Raw genomic sequence first — 14,610 nt, forward strand, 5'->3', positions numbered from 1 at the left:
ATTACTTTTTTCTCTCTCCCCCAAAACACTATTTAATATCAAACTAACACGCATGCACACAAAGTGGATTCTCTTCATGCAACCAGTGGTAAAGACAGGGGAGATACCTGATCCTGGAGACTTTCACCTCCTGGTCTGGCTGAGGATTCCTCACAGACAGCAAGACTACGAGTCAGTTTACCCTTCCCTGCTCCTGACTGGAAGGGCAAAAGAAAAGGGAAGGAAAAGAAAATAAAGAAAACAAACAGAAAACATCCTCAGTCTAGCAAATACCTCCATGTTCACAGCAAACTTTCAAATCAGATTTTTAGAGCTGAGTTTTGAGTCGGCTGCTCAGGGCTGTCTACACGGGCCTCAGACACCAGGTCACCATGTGATAGAGTGTGTGTGGGGGTGGGGGTGGGGGGGAGATGTGGGTGCAGGTATTTAAGGAACGGATTTAGCAAATTATGTCCATCACATTCAAAATGCATGATGAGAAACAAATTGCTGCCTTTCTGTGGAGAAAAAGGACTCCCCCTCAAAAAAAAAAAAAATTCTACTAAAACTTAGTTTAAGTTTGAAGGGGATTTGAAAGGAGGGCGAATGTATAATAACACCAAGTTCACTCAAAGTCAGAAATCAATGGGTAAAACTAAAGCACTTACTCTAAGTTTTATTTAAATAAAATTTTACAAAAGGTTATTTCTTTTGTAAAACACCATCACTCTCCAAGGTTTAAGAATGGGATCAAATGTTTGCATTCGCAGCTATGATGTATACCAAATGCTCAAATTAAAAAAACACACAAAGTGAGGAAGAAACGTACACTTGAACACAACTCCAATAAAAATAGACAACACCAGAACAGCCAAGATCCGCAATAATGTCTCTGCACAATCATCTGCATTGCTGGCAAGCCCTTTAACTCTCATGTGAAACACTCCATTTATACCCATCATATCATGTCTACATAGAATCTCTTGAAAACCTTACCTTGGACTTTCTTCTCTCTTGGTTCTGAGCTGCCAGCCGCCTCTATATGTTAGAAAAGAAAACAAACACAAAATAAAACAAACAAACAGTATACCAACAATCACCAGAGAGAGAAAAAAGAGAGAAAGAGATGTAAAATGTATCACTACAGTCAAGAAATCAACAATAACAAGAAGGAGGCATTATAGCCCACCATGGAGAACTTCTTCCTCAGTTTTCAAAACTTGACCATTGAACCTTTAGCTCTCTCTCCTTACAGCAACTTTCAGAAATGGGGAAAATGTCCATCCTGAAGACTTGGACCATTATGTAACCATGTGCAATATTTACAGGCTCTTAATAAGCACAGTTTGATTACAGGCTATTCATAAGCACACATCTCTTTGCCTCAAAAATCCTTACATTTTTAATCATTTTATTTTTCAGATTCTGTCAATAACTCTCATGTTCTCCCCTCCCCTTGCAGATCTCTGTCTGTGGCATGAATTCTAGGGTTTAGGATTGCTCACTAATAACATTTGAACCATCAAATGCCCATGAAGTCCGAAGAAGCTTATGTCTTGTGATTTTTCTTAATATACCAGAAGTTGAGTCTTCAGGTTTCCCAGAACAGAAAATTTCCTTTTAAAAAATGAACTAGCCTAAAGATGCTACAAGAGAAGTCCTTTGTGCATACCTTGAAGTGGGCTGGAAATACATACTGGGATGTTGTATAGAAATTCTGACATTAAATACTTTCTTTGGAAAAGTTTCATTTAATAAAGACATTTAGGGTCCAAATTAGTCAGAGGCAAAAAAGAAGAAACTGACCAATCTTTGTGAAAGGAGACAATTAGCTCTAAGGATTCCAATTCATTTAACTAGAATGAGGAACAGGAGCTAAAAAGGACCAACACAATGCATTCAGCATAGGAAGCAAAGTACACACAGGGTGTGAGAATCAGGTGTGGTCAGGCTCACCTGCAATTCCTGCTTCTCTTCTTCATCCAGACTCTCTGATTTAACTACACCGTTCTCTGGGGTGGCTGGCTCCTGTTCAGTCCCACCTTCCTCCACTATCGCCGGATTCAGGTCACTTTGCTCAGACATTCTCCCAGACACAAATTAAAATAACAAGGTTTGATACCCTGGAAGGTCAAGATGCCAAAAAATATAATTAGTGGTGGGTGCAGTCTTTACTAATATCCTTGAGCTGTTTGGTTTCTTCCTTACTTTCAAATCCAAATGAACAACTCAGGTATCCCTGGCCGTCTTATGGAAAAGAAGAATAGAATAATACCAATAATAATACTTAAGACATACACAGAGGGCAGGTGTGGTCACCGCATTCCCATCCCCTACACACACACACACACACACAGAGGCATACACACACTTTGGCATCAGAGTGGGCCAACATATGTTTCAAGGAGAAGTATAGACCTTACATATCCACCAATCCCCCTAGCCCCACTTCAAAGAAGGAAAAGAAGAAAAACTATTTCTCAAGCTCCTAAGCTGATGATCCTCCCTCCTCAAAGTTCACCAACAAATTATTTGCAAGGTTCAACCACAGACACACCTTAAGAAAAACAGTACACTCTACAAGGGACAAAACTCAGGTGAAGAGGTAATAAATCAGTATAAACATGGGATCTAAATTTGGCAATAAACCTCTCAGGGTCAACATTTTCAGGCTTCAAACTGACAGCTACATTATTAAAAGCGTAAACCTCGTCCTCAGCTCCTCCTGTCAGCAGCTGGTGCCGCACAGTCCTGTAGAAGGAAGTCTTTGGCAGACAGCTCTAATGAAGCTATTGCAAGTGAACTGCACTACACCAGGCTGACAATAGACTACTATACAGACCCTGGAAATGGCTTTTCAAAGTTAAATCCTTTTATTACTTTCCTTTCCCTACCTCCATAAAACCCTGACACATCTCTCTCTGATGTGTTGTCAATGATGTGTTCATGAATAATTTAGCATTTATTTCCTCTTCATTTTTTTTTTTTAATGTGGGGAAAAGAATATAAGACAGTAAAAAAAGAAACTATAACTTAGAAAGTCATTTCTTTCACAAAAATTCCCAATCAACGACTATCCTGTTCCCACTGATTACAATGGTGATTATCATTAGAGAAATCAGTGTTTTTATATTTTTTGTGTGAGTGCTTAATTACCATGTACAAATTCAGTAACTTTATTTCCAACTGGAAATTGGAGGCATGAGAAAAAGCTAAAGCCCAGCAATTTTTGTTGCAAATTTGCTGAAACCTACCATGACAGAACAGATGGTATCTAATGATACCTTTAAAAATTGTAGGCTCATTTGGAAAAGGATTATGGGTATTTAAAAGCAAGTTTTCCTAAAGGACATGGTTGTAGTAGGCAGATGCCTAGGAGGAGATGCTTGTAGGTTTTGGGAGGTTTGGGGACATTGCATACCGTACCTTCTAATGATTTTCTCTGATTTCAGTGATACTTTGTGTGTGTGTGTGTGTGTGTGTGTTTAACAAAATACAAAGTTCTGTTTCTCAATGATAAACAGTTTGCTACTCAATGCACGGGGTGGGTGGGGGGAGCAGAGGGGACTTCTGTTATCCTAACTAGCATTTCAATAAAGAACAGATCACAACCAGATTTGCAGTGTCATGAACAAATTAAGCTTTAATTTTCCAAACTATAAATCAGTTGGGTCCCTGATACAGACCCTGTTTCGGTTACATTCAAAATGAACTCTTCTATGCAAACAAGCACATGAAAAATACAGATGAGGTGACAGCCAGACCACAAGACATTTACCTTCCGTGCAGAATTCCTGCTGTAGGTCTCGATGACTTACAAGCGGCTTCTGTCGTTCCACACCAGGAAAATCCACACAAGAGATCAGAGACAACCGGAGTCCCATGTCCCCATTAACAGTTCAGAAGCCCCATCTCCATGCGATGCCCTTACACAGTTTGACACATCATCGTCAACCTGAAAAAAGATGAAAAGTAAATAATAATAATTGCAGTGATCATGGTAGGGTGAAGGACGAAATAAGTAAGACCGGATTTCTAACACTAATGACCAGCTTCCAGCAAATCACGTTCACAGCTTGATCCGGCTCCACCTGTCTCAGGCTGCCTGCTTCTTCTCTAATGAAGGCTACAGCCGGCTGTTCAAGTCAGAACGGCACCCACGCAACGAGCTAAAATTAACAATTGCATTATGCACCGAAGATTACTCACTTCAATTTTAACCTTTTTTAGTGAAATCTCGCACTTTGTATTTAAAAAAAAAACAAGCTTATGTGTTTGCTTCAATGAAGATCAAGCCATCACCTAATGAACAAAAGTCTTACCTCTTTTGTTAAACCAATGTCTTTGTCATAATTATAGATTGATATACTTTAATGCTGTTTTTATGATTTCTTTTTTTTTTAAGTTATCTTAATGAAGCACAGTTAAAGATTTTGATTTAATGAGGCATTATCCATAAAACTGAAAGAAGAAAAAAAAAATGGAAGAAAAGACAGAAAACTTTTATAATGGCACGCATGAGAAAGTGCTTTCTCCTCCGCTTACAGTTTGGAAAGAAAAATTCCTAGTATTCTTGCTGCACTGTGAAGGAAACCTATCCATTACCCTTCCCTCCCCATCAGGATTACCACCACCAGCTGGGCATTCTGTTTGACAGCAGAGGAATATTGTCTGAGGGATTCGACAGATTTGCAAACTTTGAGCCTGCTGAAAACAATTCATGCTCTAATGTGCACTTTCTTTTTCGCACAACTCCTACAGGAACAGTGGCAAAGACAGCTTGAATGCAAACATAGAGACGGATTCCTAATAACACTTGCCAAAGCCAAGCTGTATCATTCTTCTTTGGCTGCACCTCCACTCTGTGCACACCCGCGGATTCCTACAGCACACGCACCTCTTTCCGGTGATAAAAAACTAAATGCACGCCAGGGACATAGGTGAGACTTAGAAATGCTTCTGGACTCCCCTTCTCTAGTCTCCTCCCTGACACCACCCTCTCCCCTCCAAATTTAAATGAGCACAGCTGGTTCTTCATAGGGGTTTACTGTAGCTATATTAACAACATATTGGGTTACAACACCATTTGCTGTGCAAGAGAAAAGCAACTGTTGAAAATGTGATCACATATACCAGGGATGGGGAACATCCGACCCGCAGGCTTTATAAGGCCCTCAAAATCATTTGGTCTGGCTTTGCCAAGGCAACCTCAGTTCCAGTCATTACGATGTTGCTGGTGGTGGTTAAGTGCCGCCAAGTCGGTTCTGACCAATAGTGACCCTGTATAGTGTTTCCGAGGAGCAACTGGTGAGCTTGAACACCAACTTTGCAGTCCAGTGCAAACCCAGAGCGCCACACCAGGACTCCATCACATTAGGGGTGAATTAATTAAATGTTTGACTAAAAACCGCAGGCTAATTTTTAAGTTGATAATTTGGTATGGTCCAAGGATTTTATTAATATCCTCATGGCTCTTGGCAGAAACAAGATTCCCCACCCCTGACATATATGGTCAATAATTTCTGGTTTTATTCATATTTTAAAATTAAAACTTTGCATTTTAAAAAATAATGATTTTGTTGTGAGACATTACATAATTATGGGGAGTAAGCAAACCTGAATTTAGGACAACCTTGATCACTAATCAACAGTAATTTTATTTTTCAATTTTGCCTAGATTCACCATGGCTACTGGAACCAACACTTGAAATTAAATAGTAGCCACCATGACTTAAATAAGAATCTAGAAGAGTTAAAAAACAAAAAAGATCACAGTGTCATCAACTAGATTCTGACTTACAGTGAGGGTTTCGGGCATGAAAGCAGAAAACCTCCTTGATTTCCTCAGTTTTTGCTAAGTTCTACCCCACGAGGGGGTAGAAAGTCTGGTAAGATTTGAATTGCAGACTTTGCAGTTAATAGCCCACCATATAACCCCCTTCGCTGCCAGGGTTTTGTGAGTTTTCAGCCCATTATCTAGTGTGTTCAGAATAGGTTCCAATAATGTATAAAACCCCTGTCTGTGTGATTTTTTTTTTCTCAAGGAGAATGAAGTTCTCAACTACCTCCACATTCCTATCTCCCATATTTGTATATGGAGTCTTGGTGTGGCACCGTTAAGATAAGCACTCGACTTTAAGGCTGGTTTGAACTGTAAGGTTAGTTATTCAAATTCAACAGCCACTCCTCGGGAACCCTATAGAGGGTCGCCTTTAGTTGGGGTGACTTGACACCACTTAGCAACGGTAGCGTATTTGTACAGTGGCACTGAAAACGCCAGCAGGTGAAAGGTAAGGCAGTTTTCATATCTAAGCCTTACATGCATTATCCTAACATCAGTGGGAGGATGCAAGATATAATTCTTTCCATCAAGAAAGGGGAAAACCAAACTGGTGTTCACACTGTAGCCAGCTCAAAGTGCAAACAGCCTGGATGTGTGTGTATGTGTGTGTATAATTACCAGAACACATTTCGAAATAGCACTGCGCTCTCTAAAGTCAGCGAGGTATTATTCTTGCATGCCTGAATCATAAAGTCATCATCTAGCAAGATAAAAGAGAATCTGGACATATGGGAATGAGAAGAGAACAGCATATGGATCTCAAATATTTTTGTAACTGATTAAAATTGTTCTCTTTACTAAGAAAGCTGGGCCAGCAAACCAACCCTATTCCAGCATTCTGTTAGTCAAACTAGCCTGACTCTTTCACTGCTATTTCTTCAGAATCTGCTCCAATTACTTCCATTTTCACCAAGAACCCAAGTCATTTTTAACAAATATATGTTCTACAATATTCCATTAATAAATGTTCTGGCCAAATAGCAACTGCCCTAATGGACACACAGAAGGAGAGAGTGGAGACTATACAAACACACAAAATAGAAGTTAATGTAGTTTTTTCGGTGGAAACATGATTTTAACCATAGTTTGAGAGGTAGCACTTAGTCCTGGTGTGACGCCATATGATAAGCACTGGACCCCAAGGTCAGTTTGAATCACAAGATCAGTGATTGAAACCCACTAAATAACTCCTCAGAAACCCTATACAAAGTTACAAAGTCACTATGAATCAGAACCAACTCTGTTAAGGCAATCAACAACAAAAACTTGGCAAAAAACAATCAATTGCTTGTAAAAGAAACTAAACAAAATAAATCAACACTGGGGACAGCCATTTATAGTGAGGGAAATGAGGGGAAAATGACCATGTCACATTATAGTTATATTATTTCTTGTTTCTTTAAATAAATACATTTAAAGTTGAAAACCAGTAGCATTTAGAACTCTGGGGATGAGACATAGGAATCGAGATGAAAAACACATTGCGAAGCACCCAATATTCTGTATGATGTCACCACCAACAAAATGAGTGTGCCCCATAGGGGTTACGAATTGGGCTACGAACCTCAATGTCAACAGTTCGAAACTACCAGCTGTTCCATGGGAGAAAGATGAGGCTTTCTGCTCCTGTTAAGATTTACAGCCTCGGAAACTCTGTACAGGGTCGCTATGAGTCAGAACCAACTCCACGGCACATGACCACCATCACCTAATTATGTGTGTGTGTTACTTGTATTAATCTATGTAAGTGTCATGTGGGGAAAGAAAGGTCAAGAGTTTATTCAAATTCTAGAGTCAACACTGACTTAGTTCTCAGGGCATATCTAAAATAGGAAATTAAAGTTAAATTCTATTAGCAAAATGGGAGGATCATTTTTTTAGTCACTTTCCTCAGAACACTGCTATTAAAAATCAACATAAGGGATGACTAATCTTATTCCAAACCGGAAGTGTTGTTGTTGTTAAGCACCAGCAAGTCAGTATCGACTCATAACCACCCTTCCGGGGTTTCCAAGGAGTGACTGATGGGTTTGAACCACTGAGCCTGTGGATAGCAGTACAGTAATTCTCCTACAGCACCACAATAAGTACTTTTAATCAAGAATACCAGGAGGTTCAAAAAGTTCATGGAAAGATCCATTATTTTTTCATTCCATTTTTCCATGAACTTTTAAAGCTCCTTTGTAGTTAGTAAACAACTAATGTCATGAAATAAATTTGTATAGACTGAATGAATGAAAAACTAATATGCCCTGTTAGCTTTCACCCATACCACAATTTTTCTTAAAAAAAAATTATTATTTACTGAAGTGGACAATTTAAATGTTTCCAATATGCACAGCCCATTCTATTTTGGCTGATCACAGTTCTGCAAATGTAACCACTTATAAAACTTGATGATATTAGTGATTTATCCAAATGCTGCATTAAGGCATTTACACACTTCAACAATGTACAGTAAAGCCTGTGAAAGCTGAAACTTTTGTAAGGCAGAAATAAATCAGAGAAAGAAAACTTAAATATTTCCCACTAACAGAGAATAATTGGGGGCGGAGGGGAATTTACTCCCTGTCAAAAGTGGAAAACTTGTGACTCCTGCTAATACAAGGCAATCTCACTGAATTCTGTCTGTCACAGGTTTCACTTTATAAATCAAAGGCATATCCCATCATCAGAACATTTATTCTGGTTAAGTTTTGAAAGGATTTTAAGCAAAGTCTCAAAGGAAGAAAATAAAATAGTGGCTGGAATGTAATCTCTTCAGAAATGAGAGCAACAATGGTATGAATAGTGTACAGACTAAAATCTTTTATAAGTTTGAAAATTTTCCAAGGTAAAAACAACAGTAACAGGAAATTTTCACATAAATTTAATTTCACAAAGAAAGCTTTATCCAAGACATGTGTAATACACATTCAAAGCACTCCCCTTTAATTAAACTTTTTTGGTCAACCCAATGCTTCAGGCATTCTAGAAGAGTCTTAAATGCTCCATATAAATGCCCAAATGACAAGATGCTGTTTTGGAGAAATAACCTAGGATGACATTAGAAAGCTTTAAATTTTATGCTAGGATTCTAGGGAACAGAAACATTTAACATGAATATTCTTGTTTAAGCTTTAATCTAACACCTGGGTAGTTTATGAACATATAGCAGCTTATATGTATAATTTTTTCTTGTTCTTAAATTTAATTAATACAAAATTCTGGGCACAAACATAACCTAGATCCATATTTAGCAAAGGAAAAAATCGATGCCAATGCTTTAAATATAAAAACAGTCCCATAATAATCATGAATACTGTTAGAATTAGGGAGGTATGATCTCAATGCAAACATCTGCAAAAGAAGCACCTTGTGCCAATGTTGCAATTTGTCATTATTTCAACAAATCTTTACTTTAGTATCTAGAAAGTGTAAGGTTGTCCTTCCACATTATAACAGGATTTTTAGATCTGGTAGCGTAGTGGTTACGACTCGGGCTGCGAACCTTAAGGTCAGCGGTTCGAAACCACCAGCCGCTCCGCGGGAGAAAGATGAGGCTTTCTACTCCCGTAAAGATTTACACCCTCGGAAACCCTGTACAGGGTCGCTATGGGTCGGAACCGACTCGATGGCACTTAACAACAACAACAACATAATCTCAACAACAACATCACACATTAAAAAAAAAAAAGATTATTTTCTTTTCAAATATAAAATAAAGCAAAAGTAAACAGTATCTCTGACAGATCAAAAGCATAAAATAAAAAGCACAGATCAATAGCACAACATTCTGCTCTAAGAAATTTCTTCTGATATATTGATGGCACATGTATACACACGCATGTTCTGAAGCTGTGACCTGCCTGGCTTGTCCAGGGCATATGTGACAAACCATATGATATCATCATCATCTCCATCATCTTTTTAACAGTTCAGCCTTTAGCAAGATATGTTTTGTCACTTATTCTTCCAATGTGGAGACTGCAAGAATATATACGCTCTGGGCAAGGGAAGGTTGAAGAAACTTCCAGTGAATGTCTTCCAAAGTTAGAGATTGGAGAGTTTCCAATGTACTCTCATCCACAAAAGGTAACAGGCACCTTTTCTACGTGGAAAAGACAATTCTATCAATGCTTTGGCCCAAAGCTTGATCTGGTCCTGGCATTGGTGTAATACAAAGATCAAAATGTGAATTATCTGGATGAGAGATCTGGTGAAATGGAGCAACTGACTACTAGCTTTCTCACATCACTGGCCTTGCTTATTTCATAAACAATGTGTGGTTATGGTGGTGGTGTGCCACAGAGTCAGTTCTGACTCATAGTGACCCTGAATAGGGATTCCGAGGCTATAAATCTTTATGAGAGCAGAAAGCTTCATCTTTCTCCTGCAAGATGACAGATAGTTTCAAACTGATGACTTTCAGGTTAGCAGCCGGACTCATAACCACTACACTACCAGAGTTCCTCACAAACAATGCAAATAAGGAGAATTTTTTGACCAAAATCAATACCACGGAAGACAGGGTTAACAGACTTGCAGCCACCTTAGAAAACAAGCCAAGACTCTGCCAAGTGTGGAAGCCGGCTTTAGCTGGATTGACTGTCTAAATGGGACTAGTGCCAGGATTTTGAATGATCTCACATTTCATCACCCAAGCAAATAAGCAACAACAACAAAATCCAAACCAGTTATTTTTGAGTCAATTTCAACTCATGGTGACCCCATGTGTGCAAATTAGAACTGTGCTTTATAGAGTTATCGAGGCTGTGACCTTTAAAAAGCAGGTCACCAGATATTTCTTCCCAGCCATCTCTGGGTGGGTTTAAACCACCATCTTCTTTAGTGGTAGTCTATGCTTTAACCATATTGCACTTTGGGACTCCTTTATAACCCATACAGGCTAATAACTGTATTATACTTTCAACCTTATTCTCTTGAGAGTCTAGGCATAATTTACCCATACACAGAGTAGTATCATCAATCCCCAGGCAAATTTAAAAAAAAAAAAAAAAAAAATGCTGCAAGTACCCAGAGAACCAGAATTGAAAAGAACTTTGTGATCAGTTATTCTAGTTACCAACATTAAAGTCAGTGATTTTCTACCCTCACAAATTAGCCAGCAAATAGTACACAGAAACCATGCAATCACGTCTCCTGATAAAGGTATGTGTGTTTGTTTTCTGGCTTAATCATGAAATGACAAGGATGGATAGAGGTTTCTGGACATTACACTCAGTTTTTCTCTTTGAATCTCCTAAAAGTCCATATACAGCTCTCCGAATGGCCTGGAGTTATCTGCTCCATTTCTTCCTTCTACACTCAGCATTCACAGTACCCATGACTCAAGAGGCCACAAAGGAAATCATATGCCTACGTGATTCTCAGCTAAAATGTGTCCAGGGTTTGCAGGAAGGCAGAATACTTTTATTTATGTCTTTAATTTGGCACAGATAATTAGAATCCATACTGGTGCAGGAACACACGTGACATTTAGAAAGGAGTGTCTCCTAATCTTCAAGCAAAAAAGCCAGGATCTCCAACTTGGGAGGTAAATTTGTCCATGCAAATTTAACGAAAGCAAGGCTTTTGGGAATTCAAAACAACACTGCTGGGATTTTGTTGATAAAAAATAAAACCAAACCCACTGCCATCAAGATGATTCTGACTCATAGTCACCATATAGGACTGAGTGGAGGTGCCCCATAGGGTTTCCAAGGCTGTAAATCTTTACAGAAGCTGACTGCTACATCCTTCTCCTGAGGAGCCACTAGTAGGTCAACTGGCTGACCTTTCAGATAACCACGGCGCCACCAGGGATAATGATCCTCAAATAACTTAGCTAAAAACATAAGTGCTCTTAACTAGTTAGATTTTTCAGGAATCCCACTGAGTTGCCCCTTTCCCAAATGTTTTTCTTAAGATAACTGCAATGTAATCTCCTATGACTACTATTTTGGGACCTGGGGGTGGGGGGGATGATCCACTAAAATGACACCATTGCTTGAGTATTATTAATCTCACAGATGCTAGCTAAAACTGCTGTCTTCTAAATTCAGTTCTTTAGGATAGCACTTAAAAATTTCCTATTTATCTGGATGCCAAGAAAAAAATGAATTATTTATTTTCAGTTATTTATAATGGAGACAGCCTAGAATGGAACAAGAATTTATCACCTAATGCATATTTTCAACACTGTCTTAAAGAGTTCAAAAATATCAAAATGCTTCATGAAGAAAAAAGGCAGCTTTAAAAAAAACTTGGGAGGAAAAATATTAATTTTACAGGTAATCAGAATATCTGACATGAACGTGTTTCTCCTTCATTTCTGCAAGAAGTGAAAAGAAGCATCTGTCATTTCTGAAACAATGAAATTTAGCAACTGTGACGCAGTTATAGATGACAGAGTGGGAGCTAAATGCTGGAGGAATGAAAGAAGAAAGGAAAGGAAGAGTCAGATGAAATCAACACACGCCAAGCCAAGTTGATATGTTGCTATTCTTTCAGGTTTTTCTAATGAAGATAAAGGCCATGGGTTTTACAGGTAAATCAGGGGGGAAAGGAGGTTTCCATTGCTATGACCTCTTTGTTTCCCTTTATGTAGATGTTTAGTATTTTGGTGCATAGCTGTGGCTATTTCATACCTGGATATTTACTATTACAGAATTAGCATTAGCAAACTCATCATGACTAAATCTAATCAAAAGGCATCAGCAGATGTTTACATTGTCCACCTAAGACTGTGCCCCGCCTCCCAAAGTGTATAAAGCAGAAAGAACGAGAAGATTTTCCAAGGTGGCAAAAGAATTGAAGGACTCTTCCCAAAATTGATTAGGTAAAATGTGGATTGAAAGGGTCTATGACTGTAGGAGCTATCTGATACTAAATGCAGGAAGCGTGCTCCAGAGGGATGGAGAGAGAAGAAGAGATTGAGTAGAAACTGATGTATGCTGCCATCCAAAGTATAGCGTGTGGAATTTCAGGGGAGGCACAAACAAAGGGAGTTTCTAGTTACATGAGGTAATTGAAATTTTGGGGCTGACATATTGACAAGCAAGCACTTTATATGGAAATCAATAACCACAGCAATAAAGCAAAAACTTGCTGTTAAATGAAACGTTGGCAGTTCAGTTCTACCCAGAGATATCTTGAAAAAAGACTTGGTGATCTGCTTCTGAAAAATCAACCACTGAAAAACTCTATGGAGCATAGTTCTACTCTGATATGCATGGGTCACTCTAAGTCAGAATCGATTCAATGGTAACTAGTTTCTGGTTAGCTTTTTTGAGCGTTTACTATATGAGTGACCTGAGATTTATCAGATCTTCACATCACCTATTCATGTTCACACTCAGCTTACAAGTGAAGACAGTAAACTGCCTCCTGTCCAGACTTCGTAATGTGAGGTCAGATCGCTAGTGGAATACGTCATCACTGGATCCGCCAGGGGTAACAATACAGACGAGTCATTTAAAAAAATAAGGTTCACTGTTGAACTAAGCATCAAAACACTCTGTGCCCCCGATCACGCACACACTATAATGCTCCCATGAACACAGGGATTTTTACCTGGTTTGTAAAGTAGGGAATTTGGAGTTACTTTTGTAACTCCACACTAAGACAATTCCTGGACCTGGTAGCATTTGTTGAATCAGTGAATGAAAGAAGAATTAAAGTTTTATCTAGATTCTAAACGGGGACAAGTAACATTTCTGAATGTCTGCTTCCTTCATCTAAAAGTCAAGGTATTTACACACTATCAACAAATGAGGCAGGGGTTAAGAAAAAGTATCTGACAGCCACTAGACAGTATAAGGGCAAACCAGAACATGCTTCTGCATGTCTGGATGTCAAGAAGGCTTTGGCTGATCCAGTTCTGTGATGGGTGCTCAACAAATGAAACACATTTCATTGACTGTGTGCATTGACCATGTGAACATTGTGTGGCCTTCTGGGTAGCACACCTGAGAAAAGCTAGAGGTGGTGCTTGCTTTGAAAGAGCCACAAAATAAGGCGAGAGTTAAATAGACAAAGGGATTTGAGGGCAGAGTGATCCACAGTACCAAACTTTATAAACATCATGTACTGCTGCTGACTTTGCTGTCAGTTGCTGTGGAGTCTGCTCACATGTACAATAGAATACATGCTGCCGCGTTTTGCCGCATCCTCACAATCATAGGTATGTTTGAGCCCACTGCAGCAGGTACCATGTCACTCCATCTTGTTGAGGGTCTCCTTTTTTGTTGACCCTGTACTTTTCCAATCATGATGTCCTTTCTCCAGGAATTGGTCCTTTCTGACACCATGTCCAAAATAAATGAGACCACATCTTAACTCCCTTGCTCCTAAAGAATATTCTGACCTTAGACGTAAGATTTTTGCCAACTCCTAGCAGGGAAACCTGGGTCATGTAAAGTAACCAGAAGGTCAATATTTCGAATTCACCAGCTGCTCTGCTTTCTGCTCCAGTAAAGATTTACAGCCTCGAAAATCCTATACAGGGTCACTATGGGTCAGAAACAACTTGACAACACATAACAACAAAAACAACCATTTGAAATGAATGATTGAGGGGAGGGATAATAGTTATGATTGACAGAAGGCAGAGGCAATGGGGAAAACAATGTTCTCGTTAAAGATAACAGGAGAGTCCTGAACCCCCGAGCTGAGCACACAAACATAAATGCATTTAAGATTTTCTGAGTCTATCTGTGAAAGCAACAGCGTCAAGCAAATGTATCTTCTATCTTAATTACACTGACTGGAAGTCTAGACCTTGCTCATGTCTCCAGGCAAAAAAAAAA

At 39.0% G+C, this 14,610-nt stretch overlaps 1 protein-coding gene across 7 annotated transcripts in view; it reads right to left on the reverse strand.

Moving 5' to 3' along the window:
* ARPP21 (cAMP-regulated phosphoprotein, 21kDa) overlaps window positions 1-4,100 on the reverse strand; it is a 152,951-nt gene extending 148,851 nt beyond the window's left edge. For 3 of the 7 annotated variants that reach the window (XM_006869171.1, XM_006869169.1, XM_006869170.1), the window contains exons 1-4: window positions 3,758-3,934; window positions 1,936-2,102; window positions 976-1,017; window positions 108-197 (exon numbers count right to left, since the gene is read on the reverse strand). In XM_006869171.1, coding sequence (XP_006869233.1) covers window positions 108-197; window positions 976-1,017; window positions 1,936-2,064 — 261 coding nt within the window. In that variant the 5' untranslated portion in view covers window positions 2,065-2,102; window positions 3,758-3,934. Of the gene's footprint in view, window positions 1-107; window positions 198-975; window positions 1,018-1,935; window positions 2,103-2,628; window positions 2,855-3,757 lie in introns of those variants that run through there. The other 4 variants (XM_006869174.1, XM_006869172.1, XM_006869173.1 and 1 more) reach the window with 4 other exon arrangements.
* Between the last annotated feature and the right edge of the window lie 10,510 nt (window positions 4,101-14,610).

Source organism: Chrysochloris asiatica, unplaced genomic scaffold (assembly GCF_000296735.1).
Source record: "Chrysochloris asiatica unplaced genomic scaffold, ChrAsi1.0 scaffold00127, whole genome shotgun sequence".
Lineage (NCBI taxonomy): Eukaryota > Metazoa > Chordata > Mammalia > Afrosoricida > Chrysochloridae > Chrysochloris > Chrysochloris asiatica.